Source organism: Pongo pygmaeus, chromosome X (genome assembly GCF_028885625.2).
Source record: "Pongo pygmaeus isolate AG05252 chromosome X, NHGRI_mPonPyg2-v2.0_pri, whole genome shotgun sequence".
NCBI classification, from domain to species: domain Eukaryota; kingdom Metazoa; phylum Chordata; class Mammalia; order Primates; family Hominidae; genus Pongo; species Pongo pygmaeus.
Window position 1 is genome coordinate 111,070,027 of NC_072396.2, and position 24,821 is coordinate 111,094,847.

General features: G+C 39.3%; 1 protein-coding gene across 3 annotated transcripts in view; it reads right to left on the reverse strand.

Annotated features, from left to right (window-relative positions):
- Positions 1-1,998: 1,998 nt before the first annotated feature.
- MORC4 (MORC family CW-type zinc finger 4) overlaps positions 1,999-24,821 on the reverse strand; it is a 60,062-nt gene continuing 37,239 nt past the window's right edge. For 2 of the 3 annotated variants that reach the window (XM_063660826.1, XM_054472410.2), the window contains 8 exons: positions 23,824-23,922; positions 20,154-20,282; positions 18,753-18,821; positions 18,296-18,350; positions 16,741-16,916; positions 3,758-4,448; positions 3,181-3,464; positions 1,999-2,875 (listed from right to left, as the gene is read on the reverse strand). In XM_063660826.1, the coding sequence (XP_063516896.1) occupies positions 2,722-2,875; positions 3,181-3,464; positions 3,758-4,448; positions 16,741-16,916; positions 18,296-18,350; positions 18,753-18,821; positions 20,154-20,282; positions 23,824-23,922 (1,657 nt within the window). In that variant the 3' untranslated portion in view covers positions 1,999-2,721. The remainder of the gene's footprint in view (positions 2,876-3,180; positions 3,465-3,757; positions 4,449-16,740; positions 16,917-18,295; positions 18,351-18,752; positions 18,822-20,153; positions 20,283-23,823; positions 23,923-24,821) is intronic. The other variant, XM_054472412.2, reaches the window with a different exon arrangement.

Consider the following 24,821-nt stretch of genomic DNA (forward strand, 5'->3'; position numbering starts at 1 on the left):
AAATGTTCACAGAGAAATTTTTTGTCTAGCTGGGTTAATCAGAGAAGTTTGCAGGAAAAAGTTGGCATTTGAGCCAAAGGAAAGATGATGGGGGAAAGCATTACAGGTAAAGGGAATGAAATTGCAAAGATGGAGATGGGAGAAATCTTAAAGCATGTTCAGAAACTGGAAAATTGTTCAGTTTAGATGGAATGTGGCTTGTATCCAGAATGTTTCAAGATGACTCTAGAAAGGGTGACTGAAGCCAGATCACAAAGGGCTTTGAGCACCATCCTAGGGAATTTCTATTGTACTCAGTGGGCAATTGGGAACACTAGCAAGTCTTTAAGCAGAGGCATGACCTGACAAAGTTGTTAAAAAACAAAATTTGGTGACACTGAGTAGGGCGGATCGAGGAGGGAGAACAGGAGGCAAGGGAAGCCATCTAAGAATTTATTTAGATAATCAAGGCACGAGGTAATAAGTTATTTAGGTAATAACCTAAATACTTATCATGGCAATAGGAAGTTAAAGGGCAAATGTGGGAGACCTTTCAAAGGGGAATTATGATTATGTCAACCTAACAGGAAAGCCAGGAGGAGGCATTTGCTTTTTTCTTCTCAATGTCTTTTGCCTCCACACTGGATCATAACCTCTGGTAAGGCTGGGAGATATTTTTCAATCTTTCCACAGTGGGATTTAACACTAGCAAGGAGATCTCATGCTGGTATGGCTTCTTAGTAAATAGGAAACAAAGAGGTAGCTCTGGTATTGAAGTGAATGGACTCACACAGACAGTGGTGCTGGAAAAAGCAGTGTGGGGTCAGGACCACAAACCAGGGAATGGGCTGAGAGTAAGCACTAGGAAAGATGAGTTCAAATTTCCTACCTTCTTCCCTTTAAAGCCTCATTGCCTGCCCTCCTTCCTCCTCAGTCCCCTCATTCACCCAACAAACACTCACACAGGCAGAACCTTCAATGCTCTGAATTTTTCCCTCCAGCAGACTCCCATCCATTTGTGTGAAATCTCACCCGCTCACAGTCCCCATCTGATGAATAAGTCTCACTGAGAGAATGTCGGAATGTGCTACTCTTCCCTCAGTACTATTTACATTCAGACAACTGCGGCCTTGACTATCATAATCCAAATGTCTAACATGAAAATTAATCATATGGCAAGCTAGAACTGGGGTGAGGTGGAAGGTAAGGCGGCAGGGGATATCTTTAAGTACTCATTCTAATGATGAAGCCTGGATTTGGCCTCCTCTCATTCCCTGCAGTCTCACTTGGGCTATCTACTATGAGCCCCCTTTCGAAGGAGGTAAAATTAATTTGGAAAAGTGTTCTGAAGTAACTCTGTGGAGGAGAAACAGAATGAATATCCAAGACATTTCCTCTGGACTAGCTAATCCTTTCGCCACTGCTTGATCTCACCTTGCTTTGATTGTTTCTCCTCTACTTCCTGCTTTTTACTGTTGGTATATTTTTATGTGTTCATTGTTCAATGTCTTTTGAGAAGTACCCTGAACTCTTTGGAGAGTATGTGCTATGTAAACACAATAAAGAAATGAATACAATGTCTCCTTTTACAAGAGAATACGTTTTACTATTTCTGATAGTATGAGGTTTACCCCTCACTCAGCACTAGCCTGAAGAGTAACTAGGTATATTCTGAGGGACATCAGATTCTACTCTAAAGTACTTCACTAACTACCCGAAATCCCATTAATTTGATGATAAATATATTTTTTAATTTGAGCCTTATAGGTTTTTCAAGAATCCCTTATTAAAATGCAAATACCAAAGCAGGCGAACAGATCATGATATAACCTTAGTTCCCTTTATATTAACCCACCACTTCTATCAAACACATTTTTCACATTCCAAATTTTTCTATGCCTTTGTTTATGCTTTTCTTCTTCCAGAGGTAATGCTAAATTTAATATAAATTAGAAATATAACATTACCTTATATTTTCACATAATCTCTCACTTGATATTCAAATCCAAGCCTACTTGATCTTTTTAAAAACAATTTATTTTTTCCAATGTAAGAATAACAAGTTTAATATTGAAAATCTGAAAAAGGCAGGAAGATAGGAAGAAGAAAAATATCAACCATAGTCCTACCACCTAAAGAACACTCACTGACAGTGTGGCCATGCTCATTCTTTAAGCCTTAATTTAGGTCCCATTTCTGGTGTGGTGCCTTCCTTGAACTTCCTCCCCCAGATCTTCCATGTCATATCTGTACCACTCAGTTGTACATATCATACACTTTTATGTATAATGTGATGTATGTCTTATGTTTCCAACGAGATTGTTACATCTTCGAAGGCTGCAAACATGAGTTGTACTTGTTAGCTTACCCCAAAACACCTGGTATACCGGACCCAATATCTGCTGATTGATTTAACCTAAATGAATACAAACCATTTCAGAAAAAGATATAAAATAGACCACATATCCAGGTCATGAAAATTAAAGCTTTCAGGTCACCTAGCTTGGTGACTATTGCTTTTCTGTTCCTAGACTCTTGAAAGCCTATTTAAACTGGCCTCTTTCTCCACACCAAAACTGACAAAAAGGAGACTGATTATGAGCCAGGATTTACACAGAGATTCTCTATATAAGGCATAAAGGTGAGGGTAAGAGAGAGAGAGAGAGAGAGAGAGATGTGGGGGAGGGAGAGAAAAGAGAACAGACAGAAGATAAGAGAAGAGAAGGGTATACAGTCTGGTGCTCAATCCAGTATGTGATTTGCCTCCAGCACCGTGTACAGGATCCCATCCACTTGTTCTGAGTCATACCCGATCTCACGAAGCTCCAAGTGAGGGAGGACAGAAGTAAGGAGATAGCTGACGTGGATACGTAGCCGCGTAAGCTTTGCCAAAGCCCTGTATGAAGGAGTGAGGGGGCAGGAGAAGAGATGACATGAAGTCATTAACCAACAGAATAAAATGAAGCCCCTTCAAAATGGAACCACATTTCTCAACAGTTATGTTTTCATTAGCTAGAAAGAAGAAAGCACAACGCCACCAAGCACAGGGAGACTGGCTGCAGCTTTCTAATAAGTCATTACTCAATTCTTGGTGGCCTGTGAATTAAGGCTTCCTCCTTTGTCTATGGCCAGTAAGTGGGGGTCCTAAGGGATGCTTCCCATTAGCACTCACAAGCTGATAACTAAACCCTAGTAATTAACCTTTCTAGGTCATCTCCCTCTGGGGTCCGGTAGGAGACCTGAGCCTTCTGCAGCATTTCCAGGTGTGTCTCTGTTTCCTTCAGTTTCTCTTTTAACTCTTGCTTTTCCTCTTTGGTTCTTTCCAGCTCAGCTTTCAGAATCTGGAATTCAGCTTGGCGATAACCCATGTGTTTCTTGCTCCAGTACAAGCCTTCTGCCTCCTGGGTACTGTAGATCACCAATTCATGTTGGACTTTCTTGAATTCAGACTGCCAGTGATTCCTCTCCTGTTCCAGCTCCTCCACCTGCAGTCCAAGAAACAGAAATTCAATGACCCCACAAAAGAGCATGCCAAAAACCGTTCCTCATGTGGTCATCCTGTGATTCCACTATACATATTCCTCTACTTATGGACCTTTTCAATACCCTAAAATGGGCAGGAAGTCTACTACAGTTACTCTATCTGAAACACACCACAGAATAGTTCAAGGGCATATTTTGTTTAAAGGCCTCAGAACATTAAATAATCAGGGCACCAATGTCCCACTCCCTTGGTTACTATGGTCTCTTATTCCTAGTGGTGAGGTATTACCCTAACCTTTTGCTGGAACAAATTCCTTTCAGCCAAAACACGTTCCAATTTTTCTGTGGTTCTCTTCAATTCTTCCAGCTCTCTCTGATTCTTCATCTTTGGTGTATTATGACCTTCACTCTCCTCATAGCCTCTTCCTTTCTCCCCAATGGCTGCAGCAGGGATTGAAGCAGAGGCCACAGAATAAGGCACTGGGTTCCAGGATTCAACTGCTTTTCGTCTCTCAGCAAGCTCCTCTCTGTTAAAAGGGATCAGCTGAATGGGAGCTCCTGAATCTCTAACACCTTTGGCAACACCAACAACAGCTACAAAAGGTCCCTTGTTGACTTCTTCTTTGTTTATGGTTGTGCTACCTCTGTTAGATTCTTCTGCCACCAATCTTGGCATCTGATCTTCTAATTCTTCAGGAAGCAGGGACCCCTGGCGTTGGTCTTTGGCCCCTGGATACAGAATTGAAACCTCCCTATTCTGACCTGTATTCTTGCTTGCTTCTGGGTATTCTGGGAAAAGGTATGGTGGTGTACTTCTCTCAGAACTCGATTTATCATGGCTGTTCTCCCCTTCTGGGTAGGCAACAGGTGCCTCTACCCTCCTGTAAGGAGCAGGCATGGAATAATCTAGAGAAGGTGTTGTCATCTCATTCTGGAGCCTTCTTCGTTTCTCCACCGGTTCTTCACCTAGGATCCATTTGTACTTACTGCAAGAAGAGGAAATTAAATTGTAAGCTGTCACAGTACAAGTTAAGTATTTTCTGATCCTATGGAGCCCCAACTCAAACTTCCCATATTCAGACTGGCTCTAGATGTTACCCACAGACAAGTTCAGGTTAGGGATACAACTTTACCCACAAGCCTCAACCCTTTCACTAGTGCGATTGGTATTAAGGGAGAGGTGAAGTTGAAAGGTGTGAATGGGCAGCATCTGGATATGATAGGACTAGGTTGACCTTGGTAAGAATCCTAAAAATAAGATTGCGACCATCCTGACTTAGAAGTATCCTAAAGATGAAAGTCAAGAAGGAAGACAAAGAAAAAACACATACCCCAAATCCCCTAACACAAGAATGGAATAAAAAGGCCATAAAAAGCCTAGAAGAGTATGCAGAGAATACTGCCAACTCATTAATTTTACAGCGTCACAAATGCCTTCCCGTATCAAAGACTTATGCACATCTTTTTATATTGCAGCAGAACCACACAATTCTTTCACCAGCCCACTGGATTGTGGCTATTGCCCATAGTTCACTTGTAAAAGTTAATTGAATCACAGGGGCCTAGTCAGAAACAAAGAAAGTGAATCAGCCAATTCAAGTCATTTTCCCCTTGTGACAAAGAATTCCCGTGCTCAAGCACAAGCAGACACTCCCTGAGTTCTGCAGGAAAGCCCATGATGATGACCTTAAACCATCTTCCATTTCTGGCTGCTGTATGCACTAGGGGTTGAAGAACTAATGAAACAACTGGCACCAGAGAAATCCATAGGCAATTTTTAATCATGCAGCAGGGCAGGAACCCCATTTTTATCCTTACAACTGTTCTGTCCTTCTTCTGGATAACCAAGACATTTCAAGATAAAATCAACTTTCAAATTTTCAATGAGAAAGCATCAGACATATGATTTGCCACCTCATAGCACCTCAAGGCTGCCCATATTTCTCTGTATTTTTTGAGAACACCTGTAAGACAAACCAAACTGTAGCTTCTTATAATGCCCATATGTTCTTCAGAAATACAACTGATCTGCCATCTTAATAGATCTTGTCGTGTTAGCCTTAGGTAAAAGCAAAAGGACTTAGGAGCTATGTAAGAATAACTGTATCCATCTTTGAATATGTATAAGGACTACTACTGATGGCCCATTCAGCTGTGGTACTGAAGAAGACAGTAAAACAATCGGTTGGCTGGTACAAAGGAAAAGTATATAATACTAAATAGCAACAACCAAGCCTTGTGAAAAGCAATTACAGTTATATTATTTGCCTTCTCTTCGTTTTCCCACCTCTAAGGGTTCTATCCTTAACTATCTTCTCTTCCGACTCTGTATTTCTTCTCCTTTGTAATCTTATACAACCTCTTGGCTACAACCTCTGGGCAACAACTCCCATATTCTCCCAAACCCTGACCCCCAGTATTGAATTTCCAACTGCCTGTCACACATTTCTTCCTGGAGGTCCCACTGGTATCTCGAACTCAGTATGTACAAAACCAACCTTTCATTTTCACCTTCAAACCTGCTCCTTTTCCCTATGTTTCCTATTTGTGTTACAACAGCACCAAACTGTCAGTAATATTTATACAGTAGTTTTATACATTATCAATACTCAAGTTCAAGCTCCCACTACCTTTCCTGGACTACTGCAATGGCTTCCTCCTGTCTCCAGTCTCCCCTTCTCTTACCTCCAGATCACTGTCCCAAGCTAATCTTCCTAAAGCATTGCTTTGATTATGCTACTCCTCTATTCAAAATCTTTATTTATTGCTCCCCACAACATAAAATCTTAAATGTCTTAGCTCACTATTGAAGCTTTTCCATGCCAAAACATAGTAAACATTTACTGAGCACTTACTCTGTACCAGACCATGTAAGAAGTGCTTAACATGTATTGCCTCATCTAATTCTCCCAATAAACATGAGGCAGGTGGGATTATTATCTCCACTGTTTTAAAGGGATGCTCAGGAAGAAGTTAACTTTCTCAAGGTGGCTAGTAAGTATCAAGAGCTGGGACAGAATTTGGCCCCAGCTTTATCTCTCATTACTCCCTTCACAAACATCAATCAAACTGGATGCCTTTTCACTGGAGTGCCCTTCTTCTACCCAACACTGCATGTGTAAATCCAACTCAAATGTTACTTCTGAATTCCTATAGCACTTCAAGCACTCTCTTATTAAAATGCATCACTTACTACTGTGTGTGTGTGTGTGTGTCTCCTAGGTACCTTACAAAAGTATAAAAGTATAAGTTCCTACACAGAAGGGAGCTTAATTAACCATGCTAGATGGGGAGGAGGGAACAAAACTTTCACATAAGAGGCAACCAAAAAAAGAACTATTATGTGAATGAGGGAAAATAACTAGATTTTACTTATTGGCTCTATACTTCTCCAGAAAGTCTGGCAAGTCCTTTTAGGAATCAATTCTCATACCAGACTTGTATTCACTCATTGAGTAGAGATTAATTATGGGTTTTATATACTAGAAATTCTCCAACTACACAGTTTCCTCTTATTTTCTTTCTGCCCTTTGTCATATTCCTCCATTGTCTGTCAATTCATGGTGTATTTTTGGTTTTCTCCTTTAAGTATTTTACATTTTCTGACATACACCATGTTTCTGCTCCTTCAAAATGCTTTCTGAGAGGCTTCTGTAATCAACCACTATCAGTTTTGTATTATTTCACTAACCAAGACAGAGAATGATACATTCAAATTAATATATTTCATTTTTTACTCACTCATTTCATAAATGTTTCCTACTATGTTTAAGGAACTATGATAGGCAAGAATAAGGACCAAAAATCACGGCCCTGTAATAGTGTATATATACTCCTTCCAGATGATGTATTTTTCAACATCTTTACTGGGACAGAAATCTATAAATTGACTTAAGGTATACAATTCAACAATTTTAGTATTCTCACAGAGTTGTGTAACCATCACCACAATCTAAGTTGTGAAAATATGCACCACCCCGCAAGAAACCTCCTACACATCAAGCAGTTACTCCCCATGCCCCCACTGGGCCACTACTCTACTTTCTGTCTCTGTAGATTTGCCTATTCTAGGCATTTAATATAAATGGAATAATAAAACATATGGTCTTTTTTAAACTTGCTTCTTTCACCTAAATAGAATAAAACATATGATCTTTTTTAACTTGCTTCTTTCATTTAACACAATGTTTTCAAGTTTCATCCATGTTGTAGCACATAATCAGTATTACATTCCTTTTCATAGCTAAATAATAGTCCATTGTATGAATAGGCCATATTTTATATCCATTCATCAGTTGATGGTTATTTAAATTGCATCCACTTTTTGGCTACCATGAATGATGCTGCTATGAACATTAGTGACATGAACAGACACTTCTCAAAAGAAGACATTTATGCAGCCAAAAAACACATGAAAAAATGCTCACCATCACTGGCCATCAGAGAAATGCAAATCAAAACCACAATGAGATACCATCTCACACCAGTTAGAATGGCAATCATTAAAAAGTCAGGAAACAACAGGTGCTGGAGAGGATGTGGAGAAATAGGAACACTTTTACACTGTTGGTGGGACTGTAAACTAGTTCAACCCTTGTGGAAGTCAGTGTGGCGATTCCTCAGGGATCTAGAACTAGAAATTCCATTCGACCCAGCCATCCCATTACTGGGTATATACCCAAAGGACTATAAATCATGCTGCTATAAAGACACATGCACACGTATGTTTATTGCAGCATTATTCACAATAGCAAAGACTTGGAACCAACCCAAATGTCCAACAATGATAGACTGGATTAAGAAAATGTGGCACATATACACCATGGAATACTATGCAGCCATAAAAAATGATGAGTTCACGTCCTTTGTAGGGACATGGATGAAATTGGAAATCATCATTCTCAGTAAACTATTGCAAGAACAAAAAACCAAACACCGCATATTCTCACTCATAGGTGGGAATTGAACAATGAGAACACATGGACACAGGAAGGGGAACATCACACTTCGGGGACTGTTGTGGGGTGGGGGAAGGGGGGAGGGATAGCATTGGGAGATATACCTAATGCTAGATGACGAGTTGGTGGGTGCAGCGCACCAGCATGGCACATGTATACTTATGTAACTTACCTGCACATTGCGCACATGTACCATAAAACCTAAAGTATAATAATAATAATAATAAAAGAAAAAAAAAAAGGTTTTATATAGATATATGTTTTCCGTTTTCTTGGGTATAAACTTAGGGGTGGCATTACTGAGTCATATAGCATTCTGTTTAACATTTTGTGAAACTATTGGAATGTTTTCCAAAACAGCTGCAACATTTTGCATTTATACCAGCAAGTGATCCTCCCACCTCAGCCTTCCAAGTAGCTGGAACTACAGGCATACACGCCCAGCTAATTTTTGTATTTTCTGTAGAGACAGGGTCTTCTTATGTTGCCCAGGCTGGTCTTGAACTGCTGGGTTCAAATGATCCTCCCGTCTCAGCCTCCCAAAGTGCTGGGATTACAGGTATGAGCCACCATGCCCAGCCTCTTTCAATTTTAATATAAGCATCTAAAAATATAATTTTCCCTCTATTTCTTTAGCTTTAACCCATAGTTTCCATATATTTTGTTTTAATTTTCATATTTTCAATATATTTTTACATTTCCAATGTGATTTTTTTTCTTCTACCCATTTATTTTGGAAATTAAGACATGTGTCATTTAATTTCCATATATTTGTGCATTTTCCAAATTTCCTTAGGTTGTTGATTTCTAATTTAATTATATTGCGATTGGAGAACATCCTTTGTATGACTGTCAATACTTTTAAATTCACTGAGGTTTGTTTTACAACCTAACATACAGTCTGTCTATCCTGGAGAATATTTCACGTGCATTTGAGAAGAATACATACTATGTTGTTGTTGGGTGAAGTCTTCTCTATGTTTGTCAGGTCTGGTTGTTCAGAATGTTCTTCAAGTCTTCTAGTTCCTTGTTGATCTTCTTCCCAGTTGTTGTATCCGTTATTGAAAGTGGGGCATTGAAGTCTCCAACTATTATTGTTGAATTGTCTATTTCTCTCTACAATTCTGTCCGTTTTTGCTTTGTGTATTTCTGGAGCTCTGTAGTTAGGTCCATATGTGAGTGTAGTTATTACATCTTCCTGATGGCCTTTATCATTATGAAATGTCCCTCTTTATAGCCAGTAACATTTTTTATTTAAAAGTCTATCTTGTCTGATATTAGTATAACCATGTTTGCATGTTGAATCTTTTTCTATCCTTTTACTTGGAACCTATCTGTATCCTTGCATCTAAAGTGTGTTTCCTGTAAATAGTATATTTGCATATTTTTTAAAAATATAATCTGAGGCCAGGCACGGTGGCTCACACCTGTAATCCCAGCACTTTGGGAGGCAGAGGCAGGCGGATCATGAGGTCAGGAGACCGAGACCACGGTGAAACCCCGTCTCTACTAAAAACACAAAAAATCAGCTGGGCGCGGTGGCGGGTGCCTGTAGTCCCAGTTACTCAGGAGGCTGAGACAGGAGAAAGGCGTGAACCTGGGAGGCGGAGCTTGCAGTGAGCCGAGATCATGCCACTGCACTCCAGCCTGGGCGACAGAGTGAGACTCTGTCTCAAAAAAAAAAAAAAAAAAAAATATATATATATATAATATATATATATATATATCACACTGAGGCATCATTTCCTTACTCCAATGTAACTTTATTCCCATCCAACTCCTTTGTGCTGTTCTTGTCAAATATTTTACATTTGTATATGTTATAAGCACAATGATATATATATATGCAATTATATACAAATACATATTGCTTTTTGTTATTATTTAAATTGGTTAAGAATAGAAAGAGGAAGAAATATTCTATTGTTTTGTGCTTTTTAATTAACTACACAGTTACTTTTATAAGCACTCTTTGCTTTTTCATGTGAATTCAGATTACTGTCTGATATTGCTTGCTTTCATCCTAAAAAAATCTCTCTAGTATTTCTTGTAAGGCAGGTCTGCTGGCAACAAATTTCTTCAGCTTTTGTTTATCTGGCAATGTATTTAGTTCACCTTTATTTCCTAAAGGTAATTTTATTGTATTTAAGATACTTGGTTGACAGTCTTTCATTCAGTCCTTTGAATATGTCATCACACTGCCTTCTTGTTCCCATTTTTTTCTCATGAGAAGTCATCAACTTTAATCTTCTTGGGATTCGCTTGTACATGATGAATCATTTTCTCTTTGCTTTTGGCTTTCAATATTTGCACTATGATGTGTCTGGCTATGAATCTCTGTATTTATCCTATTTTGAGTTTGCTGAGCTTCCTAGATGTATACATTAATGTTTTTCATCAACTTTGGGAAGTTTTTAGCCATGATTTCTTGAAATATTTTTTCTACTTCATTTTCTCTCTATTCTTCTATTATGCATATGTTGGTGCATTTCATGGCGTTCCACATTTCTCTGAAGCTCTGTTCATTTTTCTTTTCCACTGTTCTTCAAATTGCATAATCTATAACTGATCTATCTTCAAGTTTTTTTATTCTTTATTCTTCCAACTCTAATGTGCTGTTGAGTCCCTTTAAAATTTTTTTCGTATCAGTTACTATACTTTGCACCTTCAGAATTTCCACTTGATTCTTTTTATAAGTTCTGTCCATTATTGATATTCTATACTTTAATTCTTTAGACATGGTCTCCTTTAGTTCTTTGAACGTATTTATAACAGCTGCATTGAAGTATTTGTCTGATAAATCCAACATCTGAATCTCTTCAAGAGCAGTTTCTATTGCTGTTCCTTCCCACCCTCTGCTCCCATGTAGAGGTCACACTTCCCTGTTTCTCTTCATGTTTCATAATTTTTGTTGACAACTGGACATTTTAGACAATATAGCAATTCTGGACACTGATCTCCCCTTCCCTATGACACTGATGCTGTTGTTTGGTTGGTTATTTAGTGACTTGGCTGAACTGACTCTATGCAGTCCATTTCCCCTGTATTATGCAGCCTCTGATGTACTTGTTCAGATTTTTTTTCTTGATTTTAATCTTTCACCTGGCAACCTAGTTCATACCTGGTTTGGCACAGGCCACTTGTTAGTTAAAGGTTGTGCTTAAGTCCCTTCAGCTGGTTAGATTTTTACCCTTTTCCATTGGGTGTGTGCGAGACTTGGAGGTTACTACCAAAGTTCAACTGTATGCTTCTGTCCCACATTCAGCCAGGTACTAATAGCTTAGATTTTCCCTCTTCAATCACCCTGGAGGTAGCATAGCATTGAACATGTACACAGTCTCCCAGATTGCCAGAGATGTATGTGATTTCATTTTTAAGCCTGGTTCCCAGGACGTTCCCTGGGTCAGAGTAACATTGTTCAGCCAGTGGTTGGTTAGAGGTTGTGCTTAAACCCCTAGTGCCAGTGAGGCTCCTCTTCTTTACTGTTTCATCTGTGTTCAGCTTGAGGACGGCTTTCAAGTCCACCTTAGGTCCTGCTCTGATTGCTTCTGAGTGGGTGTAGCCCTGTGCTTATACACAGCCTTTCTGACACCCAAGACTATGATTCGAAGAGGGCTCTTGACTGTATTTCCCTGATTCTCTCTGTTACCAAACTTATGATTGCTTGCACATTTTGCTTGCTGAAACTTGTCATGGAGTTATAATTGCCCTCATAATTGTTCTCCACCAAGATCTCCATTATTTTTGACAATGCCCCTTAGTCACAGAATTCTTCATGTTCTGCTCCACATAAAGTCAATTCCTTTAGGTAGAGCTGTGGTGTTCTTCATCCTTAAGGCCTGGCTCTCTCTTTAAGCAGAATCTCTGGCACAGTGTGCAAGAACTAGAGACAACAACAGTAACATACTTCTCCCCAGAGTAAAATCCCTTCTTTATGAATGGGTGCTGGGGTAATTTTTGGCTTACTTCTTCCAGCATAGACTTCTGACCTATGAACAAGCTCGGGTAGAACAATAGGGGCATGGTATTACTAACTTGCTGTTCCTCTGTGAGTGCTCCCACCCTATAAGTGGGGGCTTTGTTGGGGAAGAGAAGGCTGAGAGAAGACAGACCCAGTCTTCGTGGATCTGCCTGGAATAGAGCTTCTACAAAACAGAACTGGAGAGGAGATGAGAAAAGCCAGAGGCCTGCTCCTCCCAGGTAAAACCATAGCTCTAGACAAGGAGCTAGGGGACGACGGAGCCCCCATCTTCTAGACCACACCCACATGGATTAGAATTCCCTTCAGTAGTTTTCGTAAAACAGAGCTTGGAGTGGGACAGGTTTTGGTTCAAATGCCACTGACGCTTGCTGTTCTTTCTGAGATTTAGAAGATTTCTTGAATATCTCTCCCTTTGCTGTGTGCCCCTAGGACACTATCCAGAAACACTGATTTTTTTAAAATATATTTTTCAAGTTAAACAGTTATTTGTTGGTGACAGAGTCCACTATGCTCCTCATTTCTCCATTCTGGAAGTTGCTTCCCCAGATCATATTTTTAAATGTTAATACTAGCCCCTGAATCAATCTTATTCATTTGCAAAATTGTTCGTCTATTTCTACCCCTTGTTTGTTATTTCAAGTATTCCTTTAGACACATTAGAATGTCTCTACTTCTCTCCCTCCACCGTTAACAGTGCAATTCAGAAATTGTTAACCTTTAAAAATATGAATTAGCCTTTGACATATAGCTTACTCAAATCTAAATATCTAAATAAATTACAGCCACTAATTCTTGCCTTCATTCAAATGCTTATGGTTACTTTAGATCTTTCTCTTTTTTTGAGACAGGGTCTTGCTCTGTTGCCCAGACTAGAGTGTAGTTATGCAATCACAGCTGGCTCACTGCAGCCTATGCTCAAGCGATCCTCCCACCTCAGCCTCCAGAGTAGCTGGGACCACAGGCGCACGTCACCACACCTGGCTAATTTTTTATTATTTGTAGAGAACAGGTCTCACTGTATTGCCCAGGCTAGTCTTGAACTCCTGGGCTCAAGCAACCCTCCTGTCTCGGCCTCCCAAGTGCTGGTATAAGAGGCGTGAGGTACTGCGCCCGGCCACTTTAAATCTTATTTTGTATCACTCATAAGAGAACTATATGTATTTGGCCGGGCGTAGTGGCTCACGCCTGTAATCCCAGCACTTTGGGAGGCCGAGGCGGGTGGATCACAAGGTCAGGAGTTTGAGACCAGCCTGACCAACATGGTGAAACCCTGTCTCTACTAAAAATACAAAAATTAGCCAGGAGTAGTGGCACGTGCCTGTAATCCCAGCTACTCAGGAGGCTGAGGCAGGAGAATCTCTTGAACTCGGGAGGCGGAGATTGCAGTGAGCCGAGATTGCGCCACTGCACTCCAGCCTGGGCGACAGAGCGAGACTCTGTCTCAAAAAAAAAAGAAGGAAAGAAAACTATATGCACTTTATATGTAAATATTGGGGATACTTACATATCAAACTTTGACTACTCAAACCTCCTTCATCTTTGATCTTGTCACTACCCTAGAACAGGGCCTTTCATAAAGTAGGCACTCAAATACAGTCGTGCATTACTTAATGATGGGCATACGTTCTGAGAAATCCATTGTCAGACAATTTCCTCATTGTGCAAACATCATAGAGTGTCCTTACACAAACCCAGATGGTATAGCCTACTATACACCTAGGCAATAGCCTATTGCTCCTAGGCTATAAACCTGTACAGCATGTGACTGTAGTGTATACTATAGGCAACTGTAACAAAATGGTATTTGCATATCAAATATATCTAAATATACAAAAGGTACAGTAAAAATACAGTATTGTAAGTTTATGGGATAATTGTTGTGTATGTGTTCTGTTATTGACCAAGATGTCATTATGCGGCACGATTATACATGTAGGATGAACAAATAGAAAGGGATTATTTCCTTTAACAGAAATAAGCTGTCTTCCCCAAAAAGGTTATACCTGCTTACATACTGGTGGAATCTATTCTTTATTGCAGGTCCTCTCCTCCCCTTGCTAGATTTGTGGGACTCACAAAGCTGTTTCTAGTGACACCTGTGAAGCCCCTGCTAAACTACCCACTAGAACTTAAAAGTTTTCTTGGATACTGTAGGCTTTATTTTATCTAGAGTTAGTAAGCTGAACTACATGACCCAAGGACCCTTATCAGCTTCCTATGCTGATAATAACAGAAGACCTTTGTAACTCTTGATTAAACCTTAATGTTTTATCAGAAATTCTATATATTTTACTAGACTCTTGAGTAACTCCATTTTCCCCCATAAAAAGGTAGTCTCAGCCCAATCAATGTGATTCCCTCAAAAAGTGTAACTTGAAATGACACAATCATCATTTACTGATCTTATGTAACATATATGACATTAGCAACAGCAACTATCACATACCTCTTATGTTTCTCTTTCTCTTGAAATAATTTTATTCTCAATAAATTAAAATTACACACGAATGGTCAATGTACTTTACCTGTCCTCTACAGCCAAAACCTCACTCTCGATATAGCAATCCATAAAGACTCATACAAAAATTCCAATAGAGACTGATGAAGTATGCCACCCAATGGAAGTTCTATTGTACTGCATTCATAAAATAAGTATATAAATTAGCATTTGTAATCCCCTTGAGGTTACCAAAAACCACTACAGAGTCATAAAAGAAACACTGGAAAAAAAGGAAAAGTGGTCATAGTAAGGAAAGGATAGTCTTCAAAAGCAAAGACACCTGACACTCCAGCAGCAATGGTGATATATGAGCATCTCCAGGAGACCAGAGTAAAAAGGTAACTATGTGCTTCAAAAACACTTAGCATTTACAGTGCACCCCTCCCGACCTAAAATGGGAGTTGGAAAAGTATGCATGGAAACGGTGTAATTAGGCTCAAGCTCCTGAGACTAAGGCTGGATTCTATTTCTTATCCCATTGCTACAAAATTCAATCTTAGAAATTGCTTCTTAAATATGACTCAGATTCAACCATTACTTATTGAGTACCTACTATATTCCAAGGCACTGTTCTATTGTTTTTTTGTTTTTTTTAAGAGATGAGATTTCGCTGTGTTGTCCAGGCTGGTCTTGAACCCAGAAACACAGAGAAAAACAAACCAACCAACCAGGAGTCACTTTATCCTATTATGTATTCCACTGACTATTCTACAATATGTTAAGAAGATATCCAAACTGAAAATAGTCACTAAAAAGTTCACTTCCTGGCTGGGCGTGGTGGCTCACTCCTGTAATCCTGGCACTTTGGGAGGCCGAGGCGGGTGAATCACCTGAGGTCGGGAGTTCGAGACCAGCCTGACCAACATGGAGAAACCCCGTCTCTACTAAAAATACAAAATTAGCCAGGCGTGGTGGTGCATGCCTGTAATCCTAGCTACTCAGGAGGCTGAGGCAGGAGAATCGCTTGAACCTGGGAGGGTGAAGTTGCGGTGAGCCAAGATTGCGCCATTGGACTCCAGCCTGGGCAACAAGAGCAATACATAATAGTCACATTACTGATGAACATAGACATTTCTACTATTAGAGAGTAACCCTGTCCCTGCCCTATATGGCTTGGCCCTGCAAGAGTGAGAAGCAGAATAGAGAAGAGAAAGCAAAGAGTCATAATTAGGAGTACTGAGTTCAGTCCCATGGGAGTAAAGGGGCAGTCATATCCTTCAGTGCTTCAAATACTCCTGATATCTAAGAAAAAGAACAGTTATGCTCCTTCTTGTTATGAAGACACAAAATAACACTGATGAGGTGCTAGAAGGTGAACAAGTAAAGTCCAATGCTAAACTTATACTAATAATTTATTCTAGGAAACAACAAATGATAAAGCTTACCTAATGGCACAAATATCTAATAGTTATTTTTACATGTGGTCAACATGTGCTAGGCCTATGAGGCCCCAGAGAACTTCAATATCCATACACTGAAGAAAAGGAACAATGCTTATCATTATAACATTACCTTATTTGCGTAGTATTTCACATTTTTCAAATTTTGTCTATTATTTCACTTGCATAATTCCCAATATAATGTGAATACATGATACATAAAAAGAGTATCAGCAAATGATCACCTCAAAATTATAGACCTGATACAGCAGTTATAATACTGAAAAACTGGAAGTACATGCAACACACAATTCTATCAACTTAAAATTGTGTTTCTACTTCTGAATTCCATGCTAGGCCTTAGAAAAAAATAGAAACAAGGTAAAACATACCAACTTACTCTACAGGAAAACAGATCCTAAAGCTTACTATTGACAAGAGATCATGCTTTTTAGTCACCTGGAAAACTGGAAAACACTGGAATCCAGAGGCTTAAGTTGAAGAGATGGTGATCTGCTTTCTTCTCCACCAGATGGAAGCACACTAGGGCTATGAATTCCCTCATATCCAATTGTCTTGTTATTCAATCCAGCCATTTCTTGAACAGTAAGGATCTTCGGTGGATTACTGAATACCTATAAAAGACAGAAATGATTTGTAAAAGTCTCAAATTCAAACCAAATGCCAAAGGATGAGTCAATCCTTCTGATGCTAGGAAAGAATGCTTGGCCAAATAAAAAGAAACTGTTTCCTACACAAAACAAACAGTGCGCAGTAATGTACACTAGAACACTGAACCCAGGCATACTCAGTTATCAACCTTATCAGCAGGACACCAAACAGACCTCCCCCAACTTACTTACTGGCTCCTAGAACTATCCCACCCCCAATATAAACCCAGGCCCCCTAATCACTGTCTAATTCTCTCTTGTGACCCAATTTAAGGCTGAGTTTTCACTCCCCTGAGATGTATGATGAGGGTAGGGATGGTGGGAAAATGCACTGCAGCAAGTGTCTGTGCCAGTTTGGGAGAAATACATGCGACAGACTGACGTATATTCATAGTACACACACACACAGACATGCATTTGGATCTTGTGGGAGAGCCAGCTCATGAAGATAGTATGAATGATTAAGGTGAGGGAAAATATAGGGGAGGTAAACTGAATGAGAACAGGGCAGTCCTAGGAAATCTACCAATCTCTACATCAGACAATTAAACCAAGGCATTAGGGTATGAAACCTGATTATTCATATGCCTGGGTCTTGGCAGGATATCAGAAGAAGAATTAGTATTAAATTGCCTCTATCCTCACCAGTCTGACCTACCCTGATTGAGTGAGTGGAAGGTGAATCTAACATGCGACTAGCAGATCTCTCTTGGAAAGAGGGTCAAGAGGGAAATCATGCAGAAAGGCAAGGTTGGGAGGGAAAGATATGTGGGTGCTATGGTGGCTGTCAGGAAAGGAGTGTCCCTGAAAGGACGGCCAACCTTATTGCACCCTTCAGCGTCCGGAGCTGGGCAACCATGTCCGAGAGACAGTGCTCCTGAAAATTCAAAACAGCAGAATTTTTATAAAGCCAGCCAGCCTGTAAGCAGGGATCAGGGAGGAGTACAAACAACCACCCCTTCTTCCCAAGAGGAAGGAGGAAGGGATCACCCCTGAATCCTAGAAGAAAAGAGACAGGAAAAGCAGACACTTAACAGGAGAAGCCTGTATGAGGATGGAACACAACCCTGAATATTCTGTGACATTGAATGTGATATTCATACTGTCCAGAGTCAGTACTGAATCCAAATCTGGAAGATAAACGATTTGCCTCTTCTACTTTTGGTGATCTAAACATCAGTGACAGCAGAACAAAGCAAAACCAAAAGATTCAATGAAAAGACCAACAGAAGAAATGGTTTGTTATTTCTATGCAGCTTTCAAGATTGCCGCTTCCTTCAACTTATATTTTCTGTTGGGGAAAATGTTATGTGAGAACAATAAGTGTGTGCACTGCCTCTCACCTGGTGGTTCTCATTTTCCATAGGCATCTTCTTCTTCTCCTCAACAGTTTGTTCTCTAGGAGAAGATAAAAGTGCTATTTAGTTCACTCGTGAAACTTCTCAGTTTGAAATGGACTGCCAATTGTAGATTTAGGTTATAATGTTCCTTCCAAATTACAAATACTGTGAGCCTCATTGAGTAACTGAGGGTGCCTTTCTGAACTAGGCTACTGAAGTGAGATTTCAAGTGCCCCACCAGAAAGAGAGAGAGAGGAGAGAGAAAGACTAAAGACAATCACTAGTTGAGACATTCAGGAGATGATTAGAAGGAATAAAGAACTGGGAGAGTAGAGAGGTGAGGAGGGAAATTATTTAAGAACCAAAAAAAATTCTCTCTTCTCAAAACTCCCCTGTCCTATAAGGAAGTGTCAGGCTACTCTATCCTATGATAGAGAACACCATCTCATGTATACTCAACTGTTTCTTAGCTTTGCTCAAGCACAGGTCTTCATCAATGAGTTCTTGTTCCTCTGGAACAGAGCATCTCCTGCAGTACAGAGAATAAATCATCCTTTGGAAAAAAACTGGGTCCTTCACTTTTACCTTTTAATTTCCTTACAACTATGCAGGTTAACAACTCTCTAACATTACAGAGCTCAGCTCCCATTCAGATTATAAAACCTTGTTATATGTAAAGCATGAGAAAGAGAATTTTAGGAGTAAAAACTGAAAGAAGTACTAGAAAATACATTCAGTGGTCAAAAGTAATCCTAGAAACAAACAAAATTTAACAATAATTGGCGGCCATATTATACCCAGTTTATAAAGGGGCAAAGTGGCCTGCAAGGTTATGTCTCCTGTACTAAAAGATAAAGTATTCAAAAATGAGACTTCTAAGTACTCAGTTCCATATTCTAATTACACAATCTCATTTACTCTCCATGGAAAGATACTTGGGCATATCTAGAGACTATGAGGAAATGCTTATATTTATAGACCTAACCTTTGTTCATTTAACTTCTTCAATTTTAGAAATTTTTCCCCTAAAATGCATACCCATTTTAGCACCTTTCTATCAGTATTTATCCTGCCAGAAGAATTTTAAGAAAGTCACAGCTGAATTGAAGCACATTGACTTATTATTATGAACCTATATGACTACTGAGTCAAATTTTTAAAAACTTTTAAAGTTAATGCCTAAATATATGCCAGACACTATTTAGATGTTGGATGCTGCAAGAAACATATGGTATATTAGGAAGACAAACACACAAACAGCGCTGAATATACAATAGGTACAGGTACTACTGTATTAACACTGATTCCAAATACGAAGCATATAAAGAACATCATCAACTTGACCTGGAATGTAAAGTCCTTTGTCTCGAAGAGTTTACAATCTCTTGAAGAGCCAAAGCTCTTCAAAGATACATATGTGAAAAACATCCAAAAAGTACAAAACAATATGTGAACAAATGTCAAGAATCAAATACCAGAGGAAATCAGAGTAAAATCACTGTAAACTATGGTCAACAGGAAAAGCATCACATAAAACACTTGCTGCCCAGATGGATGTGATTAGGATAGACAAATGGAATGCAGAAAGTCATTGCAAGCAAGAGGAATGACACTATCAAAGTCATGGACATGAGAGTAAGCATGGCATGTGTAGGGAATAGTGAAGCCACAGCCCTGGCTCAAGTACAAAGTTTGTGTTAAGATACCACGAAATGTAAGGCTAGATAGGTAAGCTGGGGTCAGTCAGCACAGGGCCTTGAATGCCAGGCTGAAGGGTGTGAACCTGAGATGAAAAATGTTTTAGACTATAGAGATAAATCAGGAGTTACCTCGAGCATAAGATTGAGTCCTGGAACCTTACCTGTACTTTGGATGGGAATTATAATAACAAAACCATCTTGCAGGTAACATGGATGGATCAATCTTGCCAGGAAGCTTTCTCCATTTAAGACACTCATCACACTGAACCCATGTCTGGTCAGGAACCTTCCTGAATGAAGGAAAATGGAAGTGTGACTGTGTATATCTTAGCTCTGTGCTTTGTCTTACATTAGAAAGGTGCAGCCGAAAAAAGAAAGAACCTAATTTCATATATGAAATGTGTTGGGAATGTTATCATCTCGGTGCCCAAATGTATATATTTTTAACTTCACAGATAAAATGATAGAACTATAGCAAATACGGATATGAAAAATAGTAACAAGTATTAACATGGTGAGCTACTTTTATAGAGGTCAATAATATTTATCCTGTAACCAAAAACCACTTGTACCCCAAAAGCTATTGAAACATTTTTTAAATAATATTTATCCTGGTAGCTCTTGTTCCAAGCAAACAATAGGGTAATTTTAACTCTAAAATTTATTAACTTGGAAAAATTCTGTTTATTACTATATTACCAAGAAATAAAACCCATAGAATCATTTTGTTTGCTTCTGTCCAATCATGTAACAGGCTCAAAATCCATTTATGGGAGTCATGGAAGCATTGCCATTAAAACATCTCCCCCCATTTCCCTACAGAGACTCCTTATTCCTTTTCATTTCCCTCTCAAGAAAAACCCTTTGCTTACAATACTTCAATCAAAATTTTACTAGGTTGATATTCCCAAAGTTAATCTTAAAAAGTAATATAAATTTGATTAAATTTCATAACTAGAAATGGTGGCTCCAAACAACAATGGGGTTAAATTAAGATAAAACTCTTCCAGAGTTCAACTCTTAAAATGCATACCCACTCTGATTCCCCTCAGTTACCTACACTTTAGAGTGAATTTGTTTCTCTGAGAAAGAAAGTGGCCCTTATATGACAGAAGTACTCAGTACCTAAGGTGTAAAAGACAGGCTAGAGTGAGAATGAAGGCGGCTGGAGAAAAGACACACAAAGCAAGAAGAGGGGCACCTCAGCCAATTTCACTAACATGTAATTTAGCCTAGGATGAGATTTATGCATGTTATATTTATACTTCTCTTATACTAGATATTTCAACAGAGTGGTGCGGTTCTTTTATGTCTTAGTTCAATAATTTTCTTAACATCTTAAATTGTGCTTTTTATTTTCTTGTTGTTTTTTTCCTTTTAGACAGGGTCTCACTCTGTCTCCCAGGCTGGAGTGCAGTGGCACAATTTCAGTTCACTACAACCTCTGCCTCCTGGGCTCAAGTAATCCTCCCACCTCAGCCTCCCAGGTAGCTATGGGACCACAGGCATGCACCACCACACCCAGCTAATGTTTGTACTTTTGGTAGAGACGACGGGGTTTCACCATGTTGCCGAGGCTGGTCTCAAACTCCTGAGATCAAACAATCCACCTGCCTCGGCCTCCCAAAGTGCTGGGATTACAGGCGTGAGCCACCGTGCCCGGCTTTAAATTGTGCTTTTTTCTAAATATAAAAGTAATATAAGCTCATTATTAAAAACTAGAAAATAGAGAAATATATACAGAAAATAAAAGGCACTCATAATTCTACCACTGAAATACAATGCCCTCTTCTTTTTTGAAACTCTGAACAAAGAAAGTTTGTACACATTTTTGGATCTACAGCTTCCTATTTCCTAGCTCCAGGCTGTTCCAGCCTTGCAACCTCTAAGCTCTAAGCTCAGGCCTGACCTCTGGTGTCGATATATTTCTAGACAGCCACTGTTTTAGAGCCAGAGTCAGTAAAAAGCAGCTTCAGCAGTAGTGGGAGGGGAGAAGAAAGGTCCTATTAGCTTTGGTGCTACACGCATATGATAGGAGAGTCTCTTGCAGAGTGCCAGTATTACTCTCTCAGGGATAGGCACGCTTAGAGGCAGCAACCCTCTGTTTCGGGTTCCATGCAGATCAAGGTAGATCCTTCAATCCAGGCAGATAGGAGAGGCTTTTAGCCCATGCTTTCAAGAAATTGGTAGCTGAGGTAGCTTTACTACATTCCCCTCATTGCATCCCTCCAGAAGAGAGCAGCAGTTAAGAACTTAGGTTTAGGGGACCTGATTACCTATATTTGAACCTTAGTTCTACCACTTGCTGCTTGTCTAACCTTAGGCAAGTTACTTAAGTTCTTGGTGTATCAGTCTCTACATCTGTAAAGAAGTAATAATAATATCTAACAGGTAGAGTTGTTGTGATGATTAAATAAATCACTGCACGTAAAGAACTTAGAACAGTGCCTGACATATAAGTAAGCATTCAATAATTACCATTATTACAGTTCTGCTTCCAGCACACACACTCTCTAGCAGTATGTGAACATCTGTTTCATTGCATTAATCACTGCTAATTTGAAAGGCAAAAAATGGCATCTCATCTTAGTTTGTACTTCTTTGAAAACTATGGAGGATGGCCATAAGCTGAGATCTTCAGAATAAGAAGAGGATGATATACATACAGCCATTAGGTTGCATCAGAAATAAAATTTTATATCATACATTTGCCTAATAATTTCCATTAAAATAACAGGTACCTACTCCAAAAAGAACTTCTACCACTCTAATGTTTGTCTTGATGGTGGTGTAACTGACTGTGTATGTGTTGGTACACATTTGATCCTCTGTATTATGCTCCTTACCTGACTTGTCTGTCTTAGAGTCAATAAATTCTACCTTTTCTTTAACATACTGGGTTCTCTATTCCTACTCTCAAGTACTGGTACAATCCCAGCAATATTCACCAGGAATATAAAAAAGGGGGAAGTTTACTAACATGTCTGAACACCTACTATATGCCAGTCACTGTGCTAAAAATGTATGTCACCTAAGTTAATACATTCAGACAGGTGAAGTAACTTACTTACCCAAGCTCACCCAACTATTAAAAAGCAGATCCAGATTTTCAACCCAGGAATGTTTGATTTAAATAGCCATCATCTTCTACTATATCACACTACCAGTACTAAACTCTTCACATTTATGATCCAGACCGTAAATGTGTTAAAGCAGAACGAAGAGGTTTAGAGAATGAAGCAATTAGTACCTGTGAGTTACTATTTTTAGTCAATTAAACTTCCTGATGTGAAAAGCACCATCTTACTGAGAGGTGAGGCCAGCTGGACTTCCTGGGTCGATTGGGGACTTGGGGAACTTTCCTGTCTTACAAGAGGATTGTAAAATGCACCAAATCAGTGCTCTGTAAAATGCACCAATCAGCACTCTGTAAAACGCACCAATCAGCAGGATTCTAAAAGTAGCCAATCGCGGAGAGGACTGAAAAAAGGGCACTCTGATAGGACAGAAATGAAACATGGGAGGGAACAATAAGCGAATAAAAGCTGTCCACCCCAGCAAACAGTGGCAACCCACTCAGGTCCCCTTCCAAGCTGTGGAAGCTTTGTCCTTCCGCTGTTCACAATAAACCTTGCTACCGCTCACTCTTTGGGTCAGTGCCATCTTTAAGAGCTGTAACACTCACCACGAAGGTCTGCAGCTTCATTCTTGAAGTCAGTGACACCACGAACCCACCGGCAAGAACCAAATCCGGACACATTACCCTTGTTCCTTCCATTTGATCTATGGATATTACCCCTAATACATTCATATTCTGTATCTATTACTTACGGTATTGGCCTGGCTACAGTTGAGGTCTCAAAATTATCTTGAGATGTTTTTTCCTTCCAGTAAGCATTGAGCTTCTGGGCAAGGGCATTTATTGTTAGCCTGAAAGAAAATGCAAGAAGTATGTCAAAGTTTAGCACTTGTTGAACAATTCTTTGATCTTTGAAAAGTTCCCATTTAACAGACACCAATAATTTAGAGTATCTGGCATATTTTTGAACATCTACACTTTAACAAACCAAGATGGGAATCCATTGCCTTTGCAAGCTACGTGTCAAAATGACAAAGTTGTAACACTGAACAGTCACTTTGGTTGAAAAGGTGAAATGGTCACAAGTGCTAAAAAGTAGAGTTCTACAAATTTTCAGGGCTTGTTGAATCATGGAGTGTGTGGGTAACTTGGCATTAGAGACTATGACAGAGGACCAAACTGCAGAGATAGGATAGAGCCAAATATTGATAAGTTGATGGGGAGTTATTTGATTGTCAGATGACTACAGGTAGATAATTCAGAACAAGGTAAAAATCAAATGATCAAATATTGTACCCTATCTATTATAAATCAATCAAATATTAACTCTAGTATGTCTATATAGTCCCTCTTCATCCAAATGCTGATCATAGTAGCATTATGGTGCCCATGAACAAGCACTCCAACATTCTACCACATAGCCATTACTGGAGGCTGTATCTGAGTTCCAGCCCTTGCTCTTTCTCTTTTATTTCTCTCCCCAAAGGAACAACAGTAGACTCAGGGTCAACAAAAATGTAATTTGTAAAAATCAAAACCTGAATTTTTTAAAAACTTCCAACTTTCGAATTACTAATTCCTATTTAATTCCATAACCCGAGATTAAAACCTAATGTAGAGCTACACACAACTGGAAAACTGTACACTTAGAATTCAGAATTTTTTAAATATCTTGGCCCCCTGGATCATTCCCCAATGTTTTTGCAGAGCTCTTCTCTTGTTAAGAGAAACTCTTTCTTATCTCCACCTT